This window comes from Anguilla anguilla, chromosome 17 (assembly GCF_013347855.1).
Source record: "Anguilla anguilla isolate fAngAng1 chromosome 17, fAngAng1.pri, whole genome shotgun sequence".
In the NCBI taxonomy this organism is placed as follows: domain Eukaryota; kingdom Metazoa; phylum Chordata; class Actinopteri; order Anguilliformes; family Anguillidae; genus Anguilla; species Anguilla anguilla.
Genome location: NC_049217.1, coordinates 12,792,847 through 12,816,475, shown reverse-complemented (window position 1 = coordinate 12,816,475; position 23,629 = coordinate 12,792,847). Strand labels below are relative to the sequence as shown.

At 45.1% G+C, this 23,629-nt stretch overlaps 2 protein-coding genes across 7 annotated transcripts; both read left to right on the top strand.

Annotated features, from left to right (window-relative positions):
* Positions 1 to 491: 491 nt before the first annotated feature.
* On the top strand, positions 492 to 6,807 carry ddx47 (DEAD (Asp-Glu-Ala-Asp) box polypeptide 47). The gene is made up of 12 exons (XM_035397194.1): positions 492 to 648; positions 1,146 to 1,239; positions 2,126 to 2,314; positions 2,564 to 2,635; positions 3,029 to 3,147; positions 3,358 to 3,429; positions 3,656 to 3,772; positions 3,868 to 4,014; positions 4,294 to 4,431; positions 4,798 to 4,868; positions 5,598 to 5,727; positions 6,507 to 6,807. Exons 1-12 carry the CDS (start codon positions 511 to 513, stop codon positions 6,699 to 6,701), a joined length of 1,482 nt encoding a protein of 493 aa, XP_035253085.1. The 5' UTR covers positions 492 to 510; the 3' UTR covers positions 6,702 to 6,807.
* Positions 6,808 to 8,358: 1,551 nt separating this feature from the next.
* Positions 8,359 to 21,843, top strand: tom1 (target of myb1 membrane trafficking protein). 6 transcript variants are annotated; one of them, XM_035398897.1, is made up of 16 exons: positions 8,359 to 8,674; positions 11,281 to 11,365; positions 11,513 to 11,591; positions 11,883 to 12,032; positions 12,566 to 12,696; positions 12,872 to 12,977; positions 13,782 to 13,898; positions 14,316 to 14,449; positions 14,986 to 15,025; positions 15,260 to 15,410; positions 15,899 to 15,971; positions 16,351 to 16,423; positions 16,561 to 16,629; positions 18,073 to 18,132; positions 18,557 to 18,590; positions 19,552 to 21,843. In XM_035398897.1, the coding sequence occupies exons 1-16, from the start codon at positions 8,623 to 8,625 to the stop codon at positions 19,692 to 19,694; spliced, it is 1,497 nt and encodes a 498-aa protein (XP_035254788.1). In that variant the 5' UTR covers positions 8,359 to 8,622; the 3' UTR covers positions 19,695 to 21,843. The 6 variants fall into 6 exon arrangements, with proteins under 6 accessions (XP_035254788.1, XP_035254790.1, XP_035254789.1 ...); XM_035398899.1 differs by having other exon boundaries at positions 12,566 to 12,697; positions 12,879 to 12,977; XM_035398898.1 differs by having other exon boundaries at positions 8,360 to 8,674; positions 12,872 to 12,971.
* The last annotated feature ends 1,786 nt before the right edge of the window (positions 21,844 to 23,629 follow it).

Sequence of the window (23,629 nt, the reverse complement as noted above, 5' to 3'; positions counted from 1 at the left end):
CACCCACTTTCACCCATCCATTATCTAACCTGCTTATCCTGGTCAGGGTCGCGGGGCGTGCTGGAGCCTATCCCTATCCCAGCATGCATTGGGTGAGAGGCAGGAATACACACTGGACAGGTTGCAAGTCCATCGCCGGGCAGGTGTTTGGTGATTATAATGGAGCTGACACTACTTAGAGAGATGGACGAGAGAAACATACACATTTGGATAATGCTGTAGCACCATCCAAGATGGGACTGGAAATAACAGGGAAAAAATGATGTTAGGATTAATTCCAGCAGTTGCATATATTCCTGATTAAATATTTAAGTGGATCTATTTGAATATATGTACTCGATTTCCTATATGTATATAAAGCACTGTACTCCTTGTTAAAGGTTTTTAAAAATACTGTAAGTATTTGACCTGATGCCTAGGCTCAGACGGAAAACAACAACACCCAGAAGGAATTGCAGGTTCCATTAATCCACTTCCGTACATGCGCTTTACTCACGTAGTCACACGTTGATGATAACCAGCATGGCGGACGAGCAGGACAGGAATGGTGATGGTGAAACAAACACAGAGAAAACAGTCGCCACTGACAGTGGAGGAGAAGATGCTGGGGAAATTGAGAAGGAGATCCCAAAGAGCTTCAAGGATTTGGTGAGTGAGAAAAACAAAAAAGTCACAAAGAAGGGGGAGAGAATTTTTGCGTCTTCGACCATCAACAAACTCGCATCACATGAAGCTTGCTATTAGCTACCGGTAGCTAGTAGCTATCTACCAGCTGAACTGTATTCGTTACCGACTTTCACTTTTCTAACTTCGATGAACGATACAGCAATAGACAGGCTTAATGAAAAGACATCGTAACATTAATGTTTCCTGACCATCTAGCAAATAAGTGGGTAGCCTTTAAAATCAGTACAATTAGTGTCAGCAAGGTAGGTACAGTTGTGACTGGGAAACTCTGGTTTCACAAACAAGCACACACTCTCCTTATCCGTAGAGAACGAAAGAATATCTGTTACTGTATTTGTCAAGTTAGGCGATGGTTCATTTTAGCAGTCTTATTAGAATAGATATCAAACAGCTAGGACGTTTCGTTAACCCACTCTTCCTAAATCTGCGCTTTACCGGCCTGTTTGTGGCGTTTTCAGGGGGTAACGGAGGTGCTGTGCGAGGCCTGTGAGCAGCTGGGGTGGAAAACCCCCACCAAGATCCAGGTGGAGGCCATACCTGTGGCCCTGCAAGGTTAGTGTGGAGGGATGGCGGATGGAGGGATGCAGCTGGCCTCCTAATGTGTGTGCAGTGCAGCCTGTACTCTTCAGCTGCGTGTTTTAAATCTCATAACTCTTTCCTTGAATGCTTCAGGGCAGAGGAGTGATTAGACCAATAGATGTTATGGTGACCCTGGGATATTCATTACCTCTCTTAATGCCATTGCATTATGTTTAATGATAATGTTTATTAAAGTATGTTTGATTGACTGTGTCATTGCCCACACATTTTTATGAAAACGTTTTAATCTGGCAATTTGAAATTTTTGTTTTTTTGTATTTTTAGATTATATGACAGCATATGCTAGGCTTTTTCAGCTTTGGTTACATTGCTTGTTGACAGCTCACACAAATGGCTGTTGTTGCTAGGGGTGATGTTGTAACAGGCAGGGGAGGCAGGAGGGCATAGCAATGACAAAGCTAACCTGCTAGCCTGTTAAGGTCAGTTGACCTATCAACTGAGTGCAGACACATGATCACATATTGTTCCTAATGTAAGGATTGGTTCTGGTAGTCTGAGGCTGCCTGGTTCCTGCTAAGGTTGAGCCCTTTATTGTGTGTCTGCAGTCTGTCTCTGGCAGCTGCAAATGAAATGTTCTCCTTCAACATACTGACTGCACAGCTCAGCTGGAAGAGTGTGTGTCTGGGCTTGAGCTCTCCTGAATTTACTGAGGAAACTGCAGGCATGACAGCTGTGAGAACAGTATAGAGATGCATGTGCACACACAGGCATATGCATACATCCACATTTACAAACACACACAGAAATATACCTACATATCTATTTGCATGCACAGATCTATAAAGCAGGTCATTTTTGGTCAGGTGGTGGATCTCAGGTGTGTCCCGTTTCCCCTCAGGGCGTGATGTCATCGGCCTGGCAGAGACGGGTTCGGGGAAGACGGGAGCCTTTGCCCTCCCCATCCTGCAGTCTCTCCTGTCTTCCGCCCAGCGGCTGCACACCCTCGTTCTCACCCCCACCCGTGAGCTGGCCTTCCAGATCGCGGAGCAGTTCGACGCCTTGGGGTCCAGCATTGGCGTCAAAACAGGTCAGTCCAGGAGGTATGGAAGTAAATGCTCCTGATGGACAGTGGATTGAGCCAGTCCTGGTTTTACGAGGAGCCGGTTGATGCACTGAGTGGAAATTGTCTGTTGATGGCAGGAATTGGACTGGCTCTAAGCGCTACGTGTTAGGAGTGCTGTTAACATTTCTGTCATTAAGCAGAGCTGGAGGGCTGAAAGAATCTGTTTTTTCTTCCTCTCTCTCCCTCCCTCTATCTTTCTCCCTCTCTCTTCAGCTGTGATAGTTGGGGGGATTGACATGATGTCTCAGTCCCTGGCCCTGGCCAAGAAGCCCCACATTGTCATCGGTGAGTCTCTAATGAAGGACAATCCACAGGACCCTATGTCTCCTGTGTGTGTGTGTGTGTACCATATAGTGCTTTTGACACTAGCTTACTGCTGGGTTTCTTCATGTTTATCCAATCAGAGCCTGAATTTTTCCAGGGGAGACTAATTGAGATAAAACATTGCTCTCACAGGATGAGTTGAGGTGGGTGTACCCTACTAGAGGTCTCGTTGAGGTGCTAATTAATAGAGTCGGGTATGCCAAATTAGGATTGAATTAAAAACCTACAGGAAGGTCGATCTCCAGGAACAGGGCTGGGCAGCCCTGGTGTCGGGACTGTGTGCAGGGTTGACTGAGCAGATGCAGGCTATGGGTTTTTTCCCTGTTTATGATGTGGCACCGCTCCTGTGTGCAGCCACGCCCGGCAGGTTAATCGATCACCTGGAGAACACCAAGGGCTTCACGCTCCGCGCTCTGCGTTTCCTGGTGATGGACGAAGCCGACAGGATCCTCAACATGGACTTTGAGACCGAGGTGTGCTCACGTGCCCGCACGCACACACGCGCACACACACACACACACACACACACACACACACACACACACACATATGCACCCCCAATCTCTGGGACTGCCTCATGGCCTTACATTATGCATTTGCTCAGCATTTACCTTTGATTTCATTGAGTAAACACCCTGTCTCTCTCTCTCTCCCTTCCCCTTCCCCTTCCCCCTCCCTCCCAGGTGGATAAGATTCTGAAAGTGATCCCCAGAGACAGGCGAACATTCCTCTTCTCTGCCACCATGACCAAGAAGGTACTTTCTGAGCACAAGTTAACCAGGGGTTGGGTTAGAGCAGGGGCGGAGTGAGAGTAGGGTATAAACGGGTGCAGGGTATGAGTAGGGTATAAACGGGTGCAGGATGTGAGCAGGTACAGGGTATGAGTAGGGTACAAACAGGTGCAGGGTATGAGTAGGGTATAAACAGGTGCAGGATGTGAGCAGGGACAGGGTCTTAGCTATCTTGTTGATGCTGTTACAGGTTCAGAAACTGCAGAGGGCTGCTCTGAAGGACCCGGTGAAATGCGCCGTTTCAACCAAGTACTCCACCGTGGACAAACTGCAACAGTACTACATCTTCATCCCCTCTAAATACAAGGTACTGCTGGGCCTGCTGTCCGTGTGTCTGTCTGCCTGCCAGGACTGCTCCCTGGTCTCCATTATGAACCAGCTGTCTGTTTGTCTGTCTGGTAGGACTGCTACCTGGTGTCCATCCTGAATGAGCTGGCTGGGAACTCGTTCATGATTTTCTGCAGCACCTGTAATAACGCACAGAGAGTAGCGCTACTGCTGAGGAACCTGGGAATCACAGCCATCCCCCTGCATGGCCAGATGAGTCAGGTAAACACAAATGCAAATGCACACACATGCACACATTCAGTACACATACAGTACACACATACTGTACATGCTCACACACATAGTATACACGTACTGTACACACACACACACGTACAGTATGCACGCACACACATACTGTACACGCGCACTCACACATACATACAGTACGCATACACACTGTATGCGCACATAGACGCACGCACACAGCAAGGTGTGTCATTTCTCCGGAACCCTCCAGAACCTGCTGAACTGTGACGCGTGCGTTCCCGTCCCTTTCAGAACAAGCGGCTCGGCGCGCTCAACAAGTTCAAGTCGAAGTCTCGCTCCGTGCTCCTGGCGACGGACGTGGCGTCCCGAGGTTTGGACATTCCGCACGTCGACTGCGTCATCAACTACGACATCCCCACCCACTCCAAGGTACGCCCCCCCCCCCCCCCCCCCCCCCCCCCAGGTACCCCTCCACCTCCGCAGGTTCCCATGGAGATATCGGACCCGACGATTTCCATAGGAACGCATGCATGTCATAGAGGAGTAGATTTAAAGACAGAGAAAATACACACTATATACTGTTTTGGTCACAGAGAGATGTACCGTCCCAGAAATGGTTATCCTCTGTGCTCTTCCACAATAGACAAAATACTAGAATTTGCTTTAAGAATAAAAAAGTGTGAGATTAGTCATGTCGGACAGACTTTCACCTTACCGTGTATGTGCGAATCTATGCCATGAAGGCTGCTAACCTGTCTGTAATCATGGTAACCCTCTATACCTGTCGTCTCTCAGGACTACATCCACAGGGTGGGCCGAACAGCGAGAGCAGGGCGCTCTGGGAAATCCATCACTTTCGTCACGCAGTAAGTGTCACTCTTTCTCTCTGACTCCCTCTTTCTCTTTCCATCACTCTCCCACCACCCCCCCCTGCCAGCAGCTATACCTGCCTGTACCGGTCTGCTGCCAAAATACCGCAACTAAGCAGGTGTAGACTTGGATAGTTCATGGATGGGAGGACTGAATGGCTGCTGGAAGATGTGTTAGGGGACCAGTAGGGGGCACTCTTCCCCTGGATTTCTGTGGGCCAAATACAAATTCAATGCTCGAACACAATGACGTGGACACTGTTGTAGAAGGTGCTGTCTTTTGGATGAGAAGATAAACTGAGGACGTGGCTCACTGTTGTCCTAAAGACTTGGGTTTTTATCCTGATGTGTCCATATTCCCACAGAAACTAGCCCTCAGCATCTGGCTACATCCCCTGTGTCTGATTGGCCACACAGTCCCTTGTGTTCCCTGCCAACTTCGATTCCCCTGGTTGTTGCTGCAGTAGAGAATTGATTTCTGAGTTGACCTGGTTTTTTAAATTTTTTTATTCCTGTGACTCTGCAACACTTTAGGGGAGCACATAGAGCTTTAATAATCTCCCTTGGTATCAGTCTACCTGCTGGAGAACCTGATGTGGGCATCTTGGATTAGACAGAATCTCTGACAGCACGCTGTCCCCATCACTGCAGCAGGGCATTGAGTTTCCGTTTGGCAGCTGCCTAACAGTCACATTGGCTGACAGGTTTGTTTGCCCCCGCCCCCAGGTATGACGTGGAGCTGTTCCAGCGAATTGAAAGCCTGATAGGGAAGAAGCTGCCCGCCTTCCCCATGCAGGAGGAGGAGGTGATGATGTTGGTGGAGAGGGTCAGTGAGGCGCAGAGGTTCGCCAGGATCGTGAGTTTTACCACGTGCACCGTCTCACCTAAGCACAGTGTACACTCGCTTAAGTACAGTGTGTACTGTCTCAGCACAGTGTACACTCGCATAAGTACAGTGTGTACTGTCTCAGCACAGTGTACACTCGCATAAGTACAGTGTGTACTGTCTCAGCACAGTGTACACTCGCATAAGTACAGTGTGTACTGTCTCAGCACAGTGTACACTCGCATAAGTACAGTGTGTACTGTCTCAGCACAGTGTACACTCGCATAAGTACAGTGTGTACTGTCTCAGCACAGTGTACACTCGCATAAGTACAGTGTGTACTGTCTCAGCACAGTGTACACTCGCATAAGTACAGTGTGTACTGTCTCAGCACAGTGTACACCATCATGTTAGTGTAAACACCTGAACACAACCTATGCCATCTCACCAAGTCACAATGTGTGCGCTCTGACTGTGTACATACGTAAATGCAATGGACACTGACACCTAAACATAATGTACATGGTCTCACCTGAGTGTTTATACACCTGAGCACTATGGACACATCTCCCCTAAGTTTGTACACACCTGAACACTGTGTAAACCGTCTTGCAGCAGTACTGTGCCTTTTTATAGTTGATGCGTCTGAACACATCTGCCCATCTTTACCTTCCTTACAGCATTTCACCAGAACGCTGTGTTCTTTTAGAATACAGCACACTGACTCTGCCGCTTATGTCATTTTACCACCTGACCAGTGAATTGCCATAGTAACCCCCTTCCCGTCCCTCTTTCCCAATCTCTCTCAGGAAATGAAAGAACAAGGAGAGTATAAGAAAAGACCCAGAGGAGGAGAGGGAGAGGGAGAAGGGGACGACACAGAGCAGTCCAGTGGTGTGCGGAAGAAAGTGAAGGGAGGGGGTGGGCGGGGCGGAGGAAGTTGGCGGGGTGGAGGAAGAGGACGGGGCGAAGGAAGAGGACGTGGTGGGGGGAGGGGACGCTAGCCCCGCCTCACCCCCCCTCCCCGGTGATGGTGTTGTACAGCTGTAACAGACGTGATCAATAATGTTTCAATCCTTTGTAATAAAATATACTGCTCCTTTGAAATAAGAGAACTTTCTGTGTTAAGCTGCCACTGACAGACGCTTCTGTTCTCAGTTTCCTGTTCGTTTGGACTGAAATGTACAGCATCTTGGTGTGGTATTGAGCCTAGACCATGCCTGTGCCAGTTATGGCTGCAGTCCCTGCAGGGCGATGCACAGATTGGCTATGGTGTCACCCAGGAGTGGACAGGTTTCAGTTGCTGTCATTACAAACCAGGAAGTGCGCTTGTTGAGCAGCACACCACACGTCTTCCTTCAGGAGATGGCTGTCCATGCCGGCGGCCACGCTAGCTGCAGTGTGGTAAGAAGAGGTGGCTGGAATCAGGTATGTGGAAGAGAGCACGGACATGCATGTGCTCTCTCAGATAGACAGCAGAGGTTACAGCCAGGAGTGCTGATGAAGCTGAGTGAGAAAACATGTGGGAGGGGGAGAAAGAGGAAACTGGGACTGATCTCAGAACTGTCTGGTGGCTGTTTTTGCATACAGATGGGCAGTGGACAGAAGAGCAGGAACCTCCTCAAACACGAAAGCCATCTCATAGCACCAGAACAAATATGAAGGCCATTTTGCCTGTCTGCACTCATGATGTACCAGCAGTATTGTGCAGGGATGTCCAAACTATGACCGAGGAAACTCAATCCACATAAAGGGTGGCAATTAAAAAAGGGTGGCAATTAAAATGTGATGCGAATGAGGAACAGACTAGCTCAAATGACCAGACTAGAGTGTATCCAGCACTGCATGGAGTATGGTCAAATGGAGGATCTGAAAGTCATTTTAGGAGAAGAGCCAGATCAATCAGTGCTGGAGGGGAGGGGCTGGGGCCTTGTTATTTTCTTCTTCTCTTCCTCTTTTTTTCTCCACTTTCATGCCGCTGTTCCTCCCCTGTATCCCCATGTGCCCCTCTGTGGGTCTCGTAAGGTTATAATCATTCTCTGTCGGTGTAGTCGTGTGTTTTCAATTTCTTTATTGAAGCCTTAAACCCGTTCAAATATTATTTTTCTTTCGTAATTCAGCTCAGCTGTTCTCAATTCGCAGCAGATGGTTGTTTCATTTGATAGTAATATTTAAGTGAGTTGTTTAAAATAAAAATAAAAACTTTACAGGTAGCCTAATATGGCCTAAATGTAGCGTTCACGTTTAGACCCAGTTTCTTCCCACGGAACCAATCCCTTTGATTTGCCCTTTCCAACTCAAACCCCCTGGCTCAGAAGAATTACAGTAACGTGACTGAGTGCTTGGAAAAGTCGCCCCCATTAGTCACAATTCAAATTTAAGATTTAAAGTAGGTTATTCGAATCCATTTACTCGGCAAGTCCAAAGGAAAGGTCCAATTGCTTCTGTTGCAACTGCAATACTAATTGCCAGTTATCTGGAAGGCTGGCGTAGATAAAGATAAAAAGCTTATTTAAAAAGTGATCTGTTTGTGTTTATTTAAGCCTCCCAGATAAAATGTAAATTCACTTTTGTACTGACCAGTTAAATTCTACATTGGAATTTGCATGTGTTGACACAAGAGATAAAATGTTTTTCAGCTTTTTCAGTATACACAACGGGCATGGTATCAGTGACAAGGACACTCTCTGTAAAAGCTTACAGTTCAAGAAATATCTAGTCTGCGTACGGTAGCCTACTCCTCTCCAGTTCGCTGTCCGGTCCCGATCTCCTGCTTTTAACGTGGGCGCGCATCCAAAGGGACTAAAGTGCGCGCTCTACATCGCGGTCCTTGTGTGAGCACGGAGAGGGCGTAGGGGTGTGCAACGTTAAGTTTAAGAAAGAAAAAGAGGAGAAGGAAAAAAGAAAGACCGAAAAGAACGAACGATGGATTTTCTAATAGGAAGCCCATTCGCTACCCCGGTTGGACAACGAATAGGTAAATTGTCGGACTAAAACTTAAAGGATATTTCTAGCTATCAGGTTGGCTAGCTATCTAGCTCGCTCCACTTTCTTTATGGGACTAAGCTAGCTTTCCTTGGCTAAGTTGGTCAGTCATTGCGGCTTAGTGTGTATCAGTGGCGAATATAATTTTGTCCGTTAGCTTCTAAGAAATACAACAAGAAAACGCACAATTAGCAAACTGGAGAGAATGGAGATATTATCAAGGAACTGAGATAAAGGACATATTGGTTGAATTGAGATAGCAAAATTGTTTGGTTGGTAGGTTACTAGGTAATGATTAACTGTGTACGGAAGATATTTTCTGATCGACGGCTCGGATGTACAATACGATAATAGGGTGTGCTCACGTTGCCATAATCCTGCACTTTATTGGTGGAGCTGTGTAACGCGTCCGGCCTCATGTCCAGTACTGGGACGAAGGCGTGGTTTGGAAAAGTTACCGTTCATTTAATCTTTTAGGAAACGGTAAATGACCCAATATGTAAAAAGTGTTTTTCACAATGGAAATATCGAAATCCTCGCAATGTACGTGGTTTTTAATCTAACTGCCCCAATTCACCAGGTTGTCAACATGGCGGGACTTCCAGAATGCTGATTCTCGATTATTTTCTAGCAGGCAGGCCAGCGAAGAGCAATTAACTATTGTATGTACGACACAGTCAATTAGTTTTTAAGAAGGATTCGTTCTCGCTTCTGACCACAAAATCAGGTCAGCTGGACGGCACTGAATTTTAATTGTGGAGAAACTTCCACAAGACCTAGGCTAAATATTGCTTAATGGAGACTTAAATTAATTCTCCGTGGAAAATCTCTCATTTCATATGATCTTATTGCGCGTAGTTTTGCATAGTATTGCAGCAGACTGCATAATAAAGATTACTGTCAGGTAGTTGACTGTCACGTGGATTAGGGCTGCAGCTAGTCCTTATCAGGAGAGAATAATTTGTGCACACGGGAGCTTCAGCGCTGGAGCACTAGTGCGATAAGGTGACATAAGGGTCGATTAGGTAAAAAAATATATCGAAAAAAGTCACATTACAATGAATCAGTTGAGATTGGCAGTCTACAAATAGCCTGTTAATATTCACAAATAGGCTAGTCTACTCGATTATGATTGGATTTTAGGTCGAAGTAAATAATTAAAAACCATAGCTAGGCTAGGCCTACGTGCGCAATTAACAATGGGAAGAATACGAACGCTTCTTATACATGTCCAGCTCGTAGTTTTAAGTGAGGAACGAGAACATCTCTCTCACAACGGAGACACTTGTCACAACGGCGAACGGCACTCAACTGCATCTAAGTTACTGACGTATTCCAGTAGGCTCCTTCTGTATTACTCCTAATTTTAACATTCATATGGATTGTGCATCGCTCGCATTTTAAATCTTTGTACAGAATAGCCTTCCCGTAATGCGTTTCTGTTTACCCATGCCTGGGTAAACAGAATCGCACGATGACGGTGATTGTGCGTATAGCCTACTTGTGACAACAGAGCCCTGGGGAGTGTAATGACCTCTAGCTGCGTGTCAGACTTTACACCTCAGGATGAAGGTGAATGAAGTAAGAAGAGGGCTCTAAGCCAAGGGGGAAATATCCTGGCAGATGCGGCTGAACCTGTTCCTGCAGGGACTTTGACCGCTGCTATTTGCACAGAGCTTTCCTGTCCCACAGCATTGGACCAGCACACACAGAAAATCTGTCATCCTCTCAACGCTGCAGTTTCTGTATAATATGCAGACAGTTCTGCCCTTTACACTTTTTAGTATAAATGTTGCATGGGGTCACCTGCACAAGTGCCACTTTGACAGGGTGTCTGCATGCTGACTTTCCACTGGTTGACTTGACTTGGGTTAGTAGTATTGCTTACCAGTTGTTTCTTGCCCCATATTTGTTTTCAGAAATGTCATATTTATTAATATTGCTTTCATATTGATTTATATACCACAATATTCCCAGATAATACATAGTACTGGGCATATTGTGTCTTAGCTGACTGGGGAGATTATGAATAGTGTATTGAAGGCTGTGTGTAAATATTGAGCATTGAAATGGGTGATGTATTTTTGTATGCTGTGCATAACTTTGTTTAAACATTTGGATGTGAATCTACTGACCAGCTAAAAGGAAGTTCAATAAAATATAAAGTACAATCAAAAATAATCTGTCTAATTGACATAAAGGGTTCACTAAACAGTGCCTATTGATCTATTGTATTTATATTTGCGTAAATAAGGTGAAATGTGGTAGTATTGCAATGCTAAGGCACAGGCATAGTGTGGATTACACAGAAATGCAGTGCTGCAGTCATTTTATAGTGCCATTTTGGTATAGAATGTTCTGCTGTGTTCTTGCAGATGTGGTGATGAGCGTCATATTGTCGATGTGACAGTGTAGGTAGTGCTGTAAATATGATGGTGTTGGTTGTTTTGTGTTGTTGCAGATACAACTATATAGGTTATGATTTAGATGTAACAGTGTAGGTTGTATTGCTGTAGATGTGATAGTGTAGGCTGTGTTGTAGATGTGCTGGTGTAGCTCTTCATAGCTTTGCTTAACTCTCTTCTCTCTGTCTGGTAGAACGTGCCACAAGCTCCTCCCTCCAATCAGAGGACTGGGGTCTCAACATGGAGATCTGTGACATCATCAATGAGACAGAAGAGGGGTATGACATCTTCCTGTTAAGTTGCATTAATTTAAAACTACAGATGCCATTGTTTGTTGTTTTTCTTTAACTACTCAAGTCAGCAGTAAAGGGAGTTTTTATCACATTCTTTCCCTGCTACCTTTCATTTTGCTGCTCTGATTTTAGGCCAAAAGATGCAGCCAGAGCCATAAAGAAAAGGATCGCAGGAAACAAGAACTTCAGAGAGGTCATGCTGGCTCTGACGGTGAGTGCATTCCTGCCTGTCTGTCTGTCTATCTGTCTGTCCTTAACGCTCATGCCCTCTTACCCTTCCTCTCTTTCTCTTTTCCTGTCCTCCCTCTCTCTCCCTCCTTTCCCTCCTGCCTTTTTTCTCTCTGCTCTGTCCCTCCACTTTTCTCTTCCCCCCTGCATTTCTCTTTGTCTCAAAATCCTCCTCTCATCCTCCCCCTCTCTCCTGTAGAGTATTAATATGATGTGATATCCTGCTGTTTATTTGTTGTAATTAAAGACCCAGTCCCCTTGTCTTGGGTCTCAGGTTCTGGAGACGTGTGTAAAGAACTGTGGCCACAGGTTCCACGTTCTGGTGTCGACCCGCGGGTTCGTGGAGGGAGTTCTGGTCCGAGCCATCATGCCCAAAAACAACCCGCCCATGGTGCTCCAGGACAGGGTTCTGAGTCTGATACAGGTGGGCGGGGCTGTCCTTCGCTCTGTCTGTCCCAGTCCCTCTGCTGTCCCAGTGTTGCTGTCTTTCCCCATCCCTCTATTGACCTTGTCTGTCTGTCTGTCCGTCCTTCCATCCATCCCATTTCTCTGTCTATGTCTGTTTTTCTTTTGTGTCCTTCCTGTGTTTATATGTGTTTGGGTGTGTGCTGTGCTGCATACAGTAGGTGTGTGTTTGATGTATGTAGACTCAGGTGCATAGTCGTGAGTCGCATTGTTAAAATGAATTTAGTTGCCATAGTTAGTTTGCATAGTTAACAGTTTATTTGCATTGGAACTGAGTGATATTATCACTGTATCATAAGCAATCATCATCCATTGTTAGCCAGGTCAGGCAGCACTGTGCCTATAAATCAGGTGAAGGCACTAACGTATTCCAGATGAAATTGCTCTGCATAAGCACGTATGCTAAATGAGTGTAATAATTGCATTGAATGTGATGAGTGTTTTGGATGTGTAGGTGTGTGCATAAGTGTGCTAATCTCTCACCTTCCGTAGGCATGGGCTGATGCATTCCGTAGCTCTCCGTCGCTAACAGGGGTGGTGTCTGTGTACGAGAACCTGAGGAAGAGGGGCCTGGTGTTTCCCACGGCAACAGATACGGTCTCCCCCATTCACACGCCACACAAGGTATCTCTCTCTGACTCTCTCTCTCTCTGTGAAAAGCTGCATATGCATTTGCTGCTCTTCCTCATTTTTAAAAAACACCATCTAGATAAATATATAAGATACAAGAGAAATTATTCAAAATGTATTTGCACTTGAATTTGAATTTGGATCTGCTCTCATCCCTCTCGCCTCTTCGGTGGAGGACGTCAGATCAGCCGTCGCCGTCTCCGCCTCGCCCCAACACCCTGCGGCCGCGCCCAACCACGGGGGTGTGCTCACCACCTCTCCTGATCGGGTGACCGTGAGACTCCGCCCAGCTCTGCACAGTATAGTACAGGAATAGGGCTTTAAAGTGATATGTCAACTCCATTTTAATTTCCACTGACACACCATACTCTCTGTTTCTGTTGTAAATGCATTATAATAATAGTAATACATATTTTTTCTTTTTATTATAGTGAAAAATGGGTAACTACCCCCTAGAGCATACATCTCCCTCTTTAATATTATCTACTTGTGCTTACGTGAGCATTAGTGAATTCATTCTGCCTTTTAGCTTATCATAAATATGGCTACAGCAAACAGGGCCCTGTGTCACAGAGCAGCATTACTGAGATAGCTGGATAAGTGCACTGAGTAAAACCCGAGTGTAAAAAAAAAAAAAAAAAAAAGAAAAATATTTAGATTGGGAGAGTTCCAGATTTTGCTCTGTAGAGTTATCCAGCGAACTCAGTTATCCTGCTTTGTAATACGAACCCTTGGTCTCTTTACTTCATGTCATAATAATACAAGCTGCATCATCGTTATTGTTGGTCATGAGCTTGGCAGGCCCTGGCTGTCAGTCGGCTGTGTTTCTGAAAATGTTTCAAATAGACTGTTCAGGTACAGGCAAACGCAGCCCCCCGTATTACGAGCTCACCTGGGAATCTTAGCAACAACCAATGGGCTGCACACATTCGCCAGAACCAGAGCCTGATTGGACAAGCTCACAGTGACGTGTGGTCATAATTCTGATTGTTTGTTTTTATTACATTTGCAATCCTAATTTGCTGAGTTTGTAATGCTGATTGGCTGTGTGCGTGGGTGTTCATTTCATTAACCTCAGGTGGGGAAGCTGCGGTCTGACCTGGACGTGGTTCGGGGGAACATGACTGTAATGTCAGAGATGATGAACGAATTGGAACCGGGTCAGGCCCAGCAGTCTGACATTGAGCTTCTGCAGGTTCGAATCCCCTATATTGCGCTGTTTCAGTATGGGAATGTAATATATAAATAATACAAAACACAACAAGCAAGTATTATTCTAAACTATGGTGACTTTCATATATTCTTTATTTTTTGTTACATGCCTAATTGACATGTTTGAAAGCGCTAATTGATTATAATTGTGACAATTAAGCAACTTGGTAAAAATGATTGTGTCCCTTATCTGTGTGTATGTGTGTGTGTGTGTGGGTGGGTGGGTGCGTGTGTGTGTACACGTGTGCGTGTGTGTCTACAGTATATCGTCCTGGAATTTCAGGTTAAAGTTTACACACATTTATCCAGAAGAGTACACAATGTATGAACATCCATGACTCCGTTCCGCCTTCTCTCTCTCTCTCTCTCTCTCTCTCTCTCTCTCTCTCTCTCTGAGTAGCAGCTGTACACAGTCTGTAAGTGCATGCAGGACAGGGTGGTGGAGCTTATCCCCAGGCTCAGTGAGGAGGGTTTGATAGAGGAGCTGCTGGTCATCAACGACGAGTTCAACACTATCTTCACCCGCTACCACAGGTACACAACCGCTGAAGCGGGTACACAACAGCTGATGCAGGTACGCAGCTGCAACACAACCACCACCACAGGTACAGTTCTTGCAGGTACTTGACCTTTACCCAAACGCTACCACTGTTAAAACAGCTGCACAGCTGCAGCACAACCGCACATGAAGGTATGCAATTGCAACAGAGTTGCTATCATAGAAGCACACCCGCTACCACTGGCACACAGCCGCTAATGCCGGACGAACACAACCACTTACACAAGTACACAACACCACCTTCACCCACTAGCGCAGGTAATCTGTGAGCTGCAGGTTGCAGGTTTGAATCCTGAGGAATGCTGCCCACCCAGACTGCTCCAGTAAGAGGTACAGTGATAAAGGCACTTATCTGGGTGCAACAGAATCTAAATTGTTCTGGAAACAGGGATGTGCGTACACACAGCACTATCTCTCTCCCTCCCTCTCTCAAACACTTTCCACTCCCTCTTTCACTCTCCCTCCTCCCCTCTCTCACACCCTCTCCCCCTCTCTTCTCTCTCTCCTCCAGTTTTGAGGAGCACTGCGGTGGACAGGACCCTCCTGAACAGGTGCAGATTTATTTGCAGTCGTTCCCATCCCAGCCTGTGCATGCTCATAAACGTTAAATATGCAGAGCAGATGTAAATGCGTCTGTTTATGAGGAAAATAATGGTCTGTGTTATTTCGATAATAAAGCCAGCAGAAACATCAATCCAATACTCCAGACCGCCTGGTGATTCGGTAATGAGTTTTTATCTCTATGGTGGTGTAGTTTATGCTCTGTGTCTGTTTTTGGCTCTCAGTCCCAGGCTGCAGCCCCTACCTGCGTTAACCTGATCGACCTATCCCCCGACACCCCTACTGTCAGTCAGCCTGTCCTCCCTGCTGAACCCGCCCAGCAGCCCCTCAGCCAATCACCTGTTAACACTCTGTCCAATCAGATGGCTGACCTCAGTAAGTTTTTCTCCTTTTCAGTGTAGGGTGTGGTGCTGTTTACTCTCATTTCACCGCTTGTGTAGTATTCCCAACACCTATTGTGTTCATGAGTCGCTGGTTTTAAGCAATTGTGTGGATTCACTGTCGAGAGAAAAGCCATGATTGGTTAATATGAGTAACTGATTGACAGCACATATTACAGGATGACCCTCCTTTCCATCACAAATAGTGTCTATGACTGTTCCTGATTCACTAATAACTGTGACTAACGGATCTCTTCCTGGTTCAGTGTTAACTGTGACTTACCGATCTCTTCCTGATTCGGTTGATAACTGTGACTGACAGATCTCATCCTGGTTCAGTAATAACTGTGACTGACAGATCTCTTCCTGGTTCAGTAATAACTGTAACTGATGGATCTCTTCCTGGTTCAGTAATAACTGTGACTGACAGATCTGTTCCTGGTTCAGTAATAACTGTGACTGATGGATCTCTTCCTGGCTCAGGCACGGGGGAAGATGACGAGTTTGACATGTTTGCTCTGTCGAGGAGCAGAGTGATGGCCCAACAGGGAAATGGGTAGCGTACCACACGCACACACACACATTAATGCACACGCATACATACACGCTCAAGCTGCTCTCACACACACACACTAATGCACACACACAGACAAACATACTCACAAATGCATGCACTCACACACATGCACTCTGTTTTTCAGGATCAGCACTTTTATAAGGCTTAGATATATCACTGTGCAACTCCCTTTTCTCTATATCCCCAACACATTTTAAGTGCACTTGTTATACCTGTGCGCATGTGCGCATGTGTGTGTATGCATGAGCGTGTGTGTGTTTGTGTGTTCATGCATGCGCGTGTATGTGAACGTGTATGTGTGTGTGTATATGCGTATGCGTGTGCTTATGTGCATGTGTGTGTAATCTGTGTGTTTCAGTGTGCCGTGTGTAGAGCAGAGCTCAGAGCCAGATCAGTCTGTGGCTGTGGATGACAAACAGAACTCTGCAGAGGTCAGTATTCACTGTATTTCCTCACTATGCAGCATGTGTACATATGCCTCACTGTCTGTCTGTTTGTCTATGTTACCATGTGTCCATTTGCCTGTCAGTAAACTCTGTGCCAATCTGTCTTATCTATCTGTGCAAAGGACGAAAGCCCAGACTCCACCCCCCTCGGCACCTCGCCTCACTCTGATTGGATGATAGCAAAGGGAATGGTGGGTCTGATTGGCTGGTTTGGCGGTGTTGTTGGGAGTAACTACAGCATTGGCCATGCAATGGCCTCCGTTTTGTGCCGTGTCCTTATTTTCCATGCTGCTTTGCTGTAGAGTAACCCTTTGCTGTGGTGTGAACGCTAATCCCGAGGGCGGGCCCTTGTGTGCGGAGATGCCAGTGGTGCGGCACATTGTACGAACCTAAATAACCCTTCCTGCCGTGTCTCCTGTGTCTGCGTGCACATGCATGTATTTATAGTGCTGTGGATGCTTCCTGTTCATTAACACCATATTCATTCCAGTAAAAGAGTCACACTCCTTTACCTCTGCTAAAATGCTACCATTGGGTCTTCCCTCATCTTCGCTCCACAGACCAACAGGAGCCCCTGTTTCCACATCCTGTGGGGGTTAACTTAACCCACCACCTGACACTGTTTCTAACAGTAATCTGAGATGTTCCTCAGCACACTGTGAGCTTAACTCTCCCCCTTCCTCATGAGGGCACACATAGTAAGGTCACATAGCATGATGGGAGTTGAGTGACATTGCACTTTTGTGCAGATTGGTACCATTGGCCATATTTGGTACTGCCACAGTGCAGTCTTATGTATAATAGATTTTACACTCTATGAAGTGGTAAGAGGGCTTTTTATTTGTTTGTGTGATTGTGAGAAGATGTCCTGTCTGTTGGTGAGGTGTTCAGAGGAATGCTTGGGTCCTTCCAATGGCTTATTTTTGCCTTTCCTCATGTCCTTTCCTAGCTCCTTAGCTCCCCATGACGGGGGACGTAAGGAAAGGACACAAGGACGGAGAACTCGAGGAGCCATGTCTTAGGCATGTGGAACATCCTTGCTCTTTCAAGTGTCAGTTTGCAGTCACGTCAATTACAGACAAGGCAGATTAGGAGAGGTGGATCCACAGGTCAATAATTTATAGGTCCCGCATTCTGAAAAAATAATTCCACAAAGGATGCACTTGTGTTTCCTTGCTCAGTCATCCTTAATCCTTTCGGAGCCTCCTAGCTCCTCGTGCCTTGACAGAGCATTTACCGGGTTGGACTGTCCTTAAAGATGGCGGACCTTGATTGATTTCTGGGTCAGTCGGGAATGGAGGAGGCAAGGATGGATAAAATAAGCGATTGGAATGAGCCCATGGTCTGTGTGCGAGGTGGGGAGAAGACTTCCTGTCTGTATTTGAGGTGGTGAGAGGAATTCCTGTCTTTATGTGAGCTGGTGAGAGGACTTCCTGTCTTTATATGAGGTGGCGAAAGGACTTCCTGTCTGTATGTGAAGTGAGCCGAAACAAAATGAAGGACACACACCATGCGGCCCCCCTACAGCTTCCCCTGGCTCAGCACTGCCCTGTGTGATGGGAGCTCTTGGAAGGCTGGTGCTAAATAACCACTGGCTACTGCTGACTTGACTGATTTATTTTTATCTCTCTCAGATCCCTGTCAGTCAAGCCAACGTGATGGATGACATTGAGAAGTGGCTTTCTATCGATGTGGTAAGTTTCTATACAATGGTGACCTGAACACTATGCATACTCGGTACTGTATCACAATCCAGAATGGATTCAATCATCTTTTTCAATAATCTCATCCGATAATTTGAATCCATAAACTTGTTGGTACTAAACTACCCACCTGGCCTAGTGTAAACCTTTCGGCCATAGCCAGATAGTTTTTGTGTTTTATGAAGAATTAGAGAATTTTTTGAAAATCAGCTGGCTTTCAAATGGCTGGTATTGGGGCATTCGGGAGTTTGTGGTCTAAAGAAAGTACACTTCAAATAATTGTAAAACAGCTTATACAGCAACGTCATGCCTCCAGAGGTTGTTATGCAGTTTATGTTATGTTGTATTTATAAGGGACCTATTATACAATGAGCTATACTATAATGAGCTCTGGGGGGTGGGGCTTGTGTTGCAGGAGGATGATCCGAACGATGGCGTGACCAGTGAGGGTAAGTTTTCCTCATAACTGTCACATTTCAAACCTGGAACCAGTATGGCTGTCCTGTTTTATATTGTTCCCACAACTTCTAGAACCTTTCTGTAGTTTAGCCCAAAACTGCACGCAGTACCCATCATGTGGCCTGTGAAAGGCATTGCATAGTATCAGTATTTCCTTCTTTCATTCATACTCACCATATCTAACATAAACACCCACTTCCAGTTTATTTTTTGTTGCTTTGGCTCAGTGCCTGGATCCCGGGTCAGCTTTTGCATGCTGTATCTGACCCCCGTCTCTCCAAATGTGAAAGTAAATGCATTATTAAGCCACTCGTCTGGCAGACGCTTCTGGTCAAACAGGGACAGTATTGTGAGCAGAAGCAAGAGAAAGTAACCAGAACTACTAGCAGCAGAAAGGAGAAGCGAAAGTGGAGACTGAGTAAACACATCAGATGTTAAGTGCAAGGTGATCAGACGTAGCCATTACCTACGTAGGCGAAATGAGATATGGAGTGCAGGACCTCACAGAATGCTCTCAGCGCGAACTGACGTAAGAGTGTCCCTTTCAGTCAGCCAGTGAGTTTAAATGCAGTGTTTAAGTGCCCCAGTAGAGGTTATGGTAGCAAATCAAAATCATGTTTTTATTTTTGAGCTTGGTGGTAATGCAGTGTAGCAGAAAGAGCTGGTTAGATTTAAAAAAATCAAAGAGATGATGATCATGAGGTGAATTTGTGCTGTTATTTTTGAGCAATTTCTGAGCTAAGATGTCATTTTCAGTAATGGTGGGAGAGTGAAGCTTCCAGACCCTGAAATGGGTGGAGCAACCAGGAGTTCTGAACAAACTATAGCGCTTTTTTTCTGTGTAAAAGATCCTTGATTGGGTCATACAAGTCAGTGATTGGCCCTTTTAGCTCCACCCACTATGGGGTTCATGATGCCTCACCCTCCCGTCACTCTTTTTTTCTCTTTCAGAGTTTGACAAGTTTCTGGAGCTGAGAGCACAGGCGGCAGAACGCCTACCCTCGATCAGTGCTGCTTCCCCTTCCACAGCCAGCCCCCAGGCCCAGTCCGCCCGGCAACAGAGCCAGTCACCTGACCAGATGTCTGCTTTCTGAAAGGGTGGTGGCGAAAAAAGGAATCCGTGATTGGCTGACTAACATTCTGAAAATTTTCATCAATTGAATGTATGATGCACACACACACGTGGAGTGAAACCCTTATATTACATAGCACATACATTAATGTGCCCTGATAGAGCTTGGTGGGGAGGGTCACATGACTGGGGGAGGAGCCACATGCTTGAGGATGCTGATCCTAATTGGGGGAGACTCATTTACTTGAGGTGAGAGGGCGGAAACTGAGTGTGGCATCATGAAGAGGGTGGAGCTTTCATCGTGTCATTGGTGGATAAGTTATTAGTGAGTAACTATTGGTTTAATTGTTTCGGCCATTGACAGGCTTGTAACCCCATCCATTATTGGGCTCATGAAGTCACACTCCCACTGCTGCTTGCTAAAAAATAATTACTCTCAGCATGTTTTGGGCTGTGCTGCATTGGTTGCTAGTCTAAATAAGAATCTCATCAAGGCATCATTGGCTAGTTTTGTACGCATAATTTCACCTTCCACCATCTTTCCTCACTTTTGTGCCCTCCACCCCAAAATGGCAATTAATTATAATTATAATAACCATAATTATGACTGTTCGGATTAAGGTGCGCGAGTGATTTCCTGTCTCGTCCTTATAATGAGAATGAGTGAATAAGTAAATGTTAACTCGTGTCTGTCTCTTGGATATAATAAATGTTATTTAATTTTAAGTGTGTACATACATCTCTCAGGGAAGTACTGACTCTTGATTAGTCCTTAATTCCAAATTTAATTGGACATGGAGCTGCGGTGAGGCCTATTGCGTTAAGTGATCATTCTAGTGTCGAATCCAGACTACACCAGTAATTGCCGCTAGTCGCCCAGGGAGGAGCCGGTCCAGAGTCAGCCAGTATGACAGTGTCTCATCACACACTACTGCCCCTACTGGCTAATCGGGTGCCTGCAGGCTACCTGTGGAGATGCACGTGTCTTCCCCTGACTCATGTCTGTGGGAGGCTGACTTTTCAGTGATGATATGAAAAGAATCAGCAGCTGACCATGCATGCTTCAGAGGACGGAAGATACTTGTCTACGCTCTCCCAAATCTATAACAAAAGCTGCAGCAGTGAGTGCTGATGAACATGATTGGCAGTTCTAAAACTGAAGAGAAAAAAGGGAAAATGCCTTACAAATGCAGCTCAGGTTGAAAGCCCCCACTACAAGTGTATCTGGTCTTCAAACAGAAATTTACCAATTGTTATTTTTTTGGGAGGGCTCTTATAAGACATTGTTCCCTACAGAGAGTGATACTACTGGTCCATGTGGTACTGGAATATTATAAGTGCTGTTTAGCCTAGGTTTACTCTCTGTAGGGCACTGTGTGTCCTCATTTCAGGCCCAGATTGGCCCAGTGATTTCATTTGATGCTGTTTGGACTACTGCGGGAGTACTGATATGAAGGCTTTTCCAGGTCGTCATTTAATGCAAAGCCTGATTAGCTCTGATTAACTGAGCTCAGTCGGAACTAACACCAGTGCGTACGGCTATCCACCAGCACCAGGATTGGGAAAGGCACACACAGTCGTTTTCTCAGCTGTTGTTCCATGCATAACCACAGGAGGGCAGAGATGGACTGAAATGGCTCCTTCGCATTAAAGGCACAGTTCACTTGCTTGAATTTGTATTTCAGTTTTAATGTATTTTTGATTGCCCAAGACAGTTTTTGTGTGGTGTGAATGATAGTTTAGATACGTACAGAAGTAAGTATCTGAAATACCATTTTTCTTGTTTTGAACCTCAAACCAGTCAATGTGATGCAAGCCATTTTGAAGCCAACAGGTCAAGAGAAACTTCTGTAAGTATCTATCCTTTCTTTCACACAAAACCTGTCTGGCCCTGTAAAAACACACTAAAACTGAAGTAATATTTCAAAATTCTAGAAAGTGAATTGTCTCTTTAAAGCAATGATACGGTATTCCATTTTGTAGGAGAATTGTTAGCAATTAGCTTATATATTTATGTGTATATGTATTTCATGTGCATTTTGTTAAAATTAGAGAAAGCTGAGCAGCAGGGAATGTAGATATTGCCATCTTTCTGTTTTAATGTGAGGGGCATCCTTTTTATTATGGGTTGTCATTACTGCTGTGGTGAAATATAAACCATTTAAATGTTAGCAAGAAATTTGTGATTTTTTTCCTGTTTGGAAGAGGGAATGATAAGTCTCTCTTCTTTCTCTTTCTCTCTCTCTCACTCTCTTCCTCTCTCTGTCTCTCTTGGTCTCCTTTGCTCTCACGCTCTCTTTCTTTGGTCAGTTTGTTCAGGAAGCTGGAATTTAGTACTATTTTCATCGATGTGGCTTGCCATAGAAATGGGTGTTTGGTGCCATGTACTGTCCATAAAATAAATTCTGGCACGCGTATCTTCCAGGATGCAGCTTAACGTTTCCATGGTGACTGATGACGTTAATTTGGAATTCTTTTATGTTCCATTCCAAGGCGAATATTCACCCAAAAGTTCACCATTTTCCAAAAGGGTGGCTCAGCGCTAAATCTTACTTGTACCACAAAAGGAAAAGATGAATTACCCATTTCCAGCACTCCTCTACGGGCAGTAAGGTTACCTTGAGAATACAGCAAAGGCCACATAAGCAAATGAACAGTTCTTGTAATACCCGGCGTCCAGCACAGAAATGGAAGAATCAGGTGCAATGTCACGGAAGTGCTTTAAGGCTGCGGCAGCCTACCTTCTGCTAGCTGGCTAGACCTCAGTGACAATTCATGGGCTGCCTAGGTTCTGCAGGCTTACTTGGCTTATTTCAGCAGTCCCTTGTCCTACGTCACAGGCTAAGATCTTAAAAAGCTTTTTGAAGGGGACGTGGCTTGAGACCTCAATTTTTCTATAATTCTGCCCTTGCCCAATATACAGTATTGTATATGCTACAACAACATAATTCCTCAGTGAAAACAATTTACTGCACACTTGCCAAGCAATATTATTTCTGTGTTATATAATGACAGGCACTTTCCATTGCCCCTGAGACAACAGCAATTTGCTAGGGTTGTTACCTTTGAAGACATAGTCTAAAATCACTGTGACGACGTTTGTAGTTCTCACACATTCATTTGAATTGGAGTGTAAATTTTTGTATATAATTTTTGTTGTCGATTAGTGTTTTATAATTGGGCTATTTAGCTGTTTTCCTTGCTCGGTAGGTTTACCGCAAGTTTGTACACGATACATTGTATTCAGGGTAAAATGCATTGTTACAGATTCTGCAGACTCACTAGATACTCCACTTCTGTGTTCCCTCAGCTTCTCCTCCCTCCAGTGCTTCTAAACTCTGGAGATTCCCGCTGGTGGCAGGAGTTTTTCGGTGCTGTGTTCCGTAGTAGTCTGAAAAAATAGGAATTTTCTGAAGATGCATCAGATTGGAATGTTTTGGCTTCAACAAAACGAGACAGAATTTTCTGAGAGCTTTCAGTATGAACTTTGGGTCTACACAGTCTGTTGCTGCATACGTTTTAGCACGTGGCTATATAGAGAAATAGTATCACGCCTATTGTAACTCTAAAGTGTCAGTCCATGTAACACCACTCATAGACCTTATATTACGTGGTTGGTATGGTTTGAACAGCTAGTTTACATTTGGCCTTTTCCATTAGCCAAGGTGTAAATACTAACAATCAGATATTACAATGGGTTGTCCACATGCTCCTGGCTCAACGTGGTTTTGACAGTGGATCAAAGTATCTTTACTAATGTGTTTTATAGGGATAAGGCTATATTTAATGTAACTCCTATATGAGGATGTGGCATAAAACGGTCTAACCTGCTTAAGAGCCTGAAGCCTGTAGTAACATGTAGTATCTTTGGAAAATGTACTTAAATGTACTCTCTGTAGACAAAGCATATAATGATCCTGGTCCAGCTCTACAATGTAAAAATATTATCATGCTGTA

What these genes read in the sequence shown, in the direction of transcription:
- ddx47 (XM_035397194.1), top strand. Translation starts at nt 511, where the DNA reads ATGATAACCAGCATGGCGGACGAGCAGGACAGGAATGGTGATGGTGAA. An exon ending in CATACCTGTGGCCCTGCAAG is followed by an intron (nt 1,240 to 2,125) that starts GTTAGTGTGGAG and finishes GTTTCCCCTCAG; the next exon opens with GGCGTGATGTCATCGGCCTG. An exon ending in TCATCCCCTCTAAATACAAG is followed by an intron (nt 3,773 to 3,867) that starts GTACTGCTGGGC and finishes TCTGTCTGGTAG; the next exon opens with GACTGCTACCTGGTGTCCAT.
- tom1 (XM_035398897.1), top strand. Translation starts at nt 8,623, where the DNA reads ATGGATTTTCTAATAGGAAGCCCATTCGCTACCCCGGTTGGACAACGA. An exon ending in AGGTCATGCTGGCTCTGACG is followed by an intron (nt 11,592 to 11,882) that starts GTGAGTGCATTC and finishes CTTGGGTCTCAG; the next exon opens with GTTCTGGAGACGTGTGTAAA. An exon ending in CCTCTCCTGATCGGGTGACC is followed by an intron (nt 12,978 to 13,781) that starts GTGAGACTCCGC and finishes CATTAACCTCAG; the next exon opens with GTGGGGAAGCTGCGGTCTGA.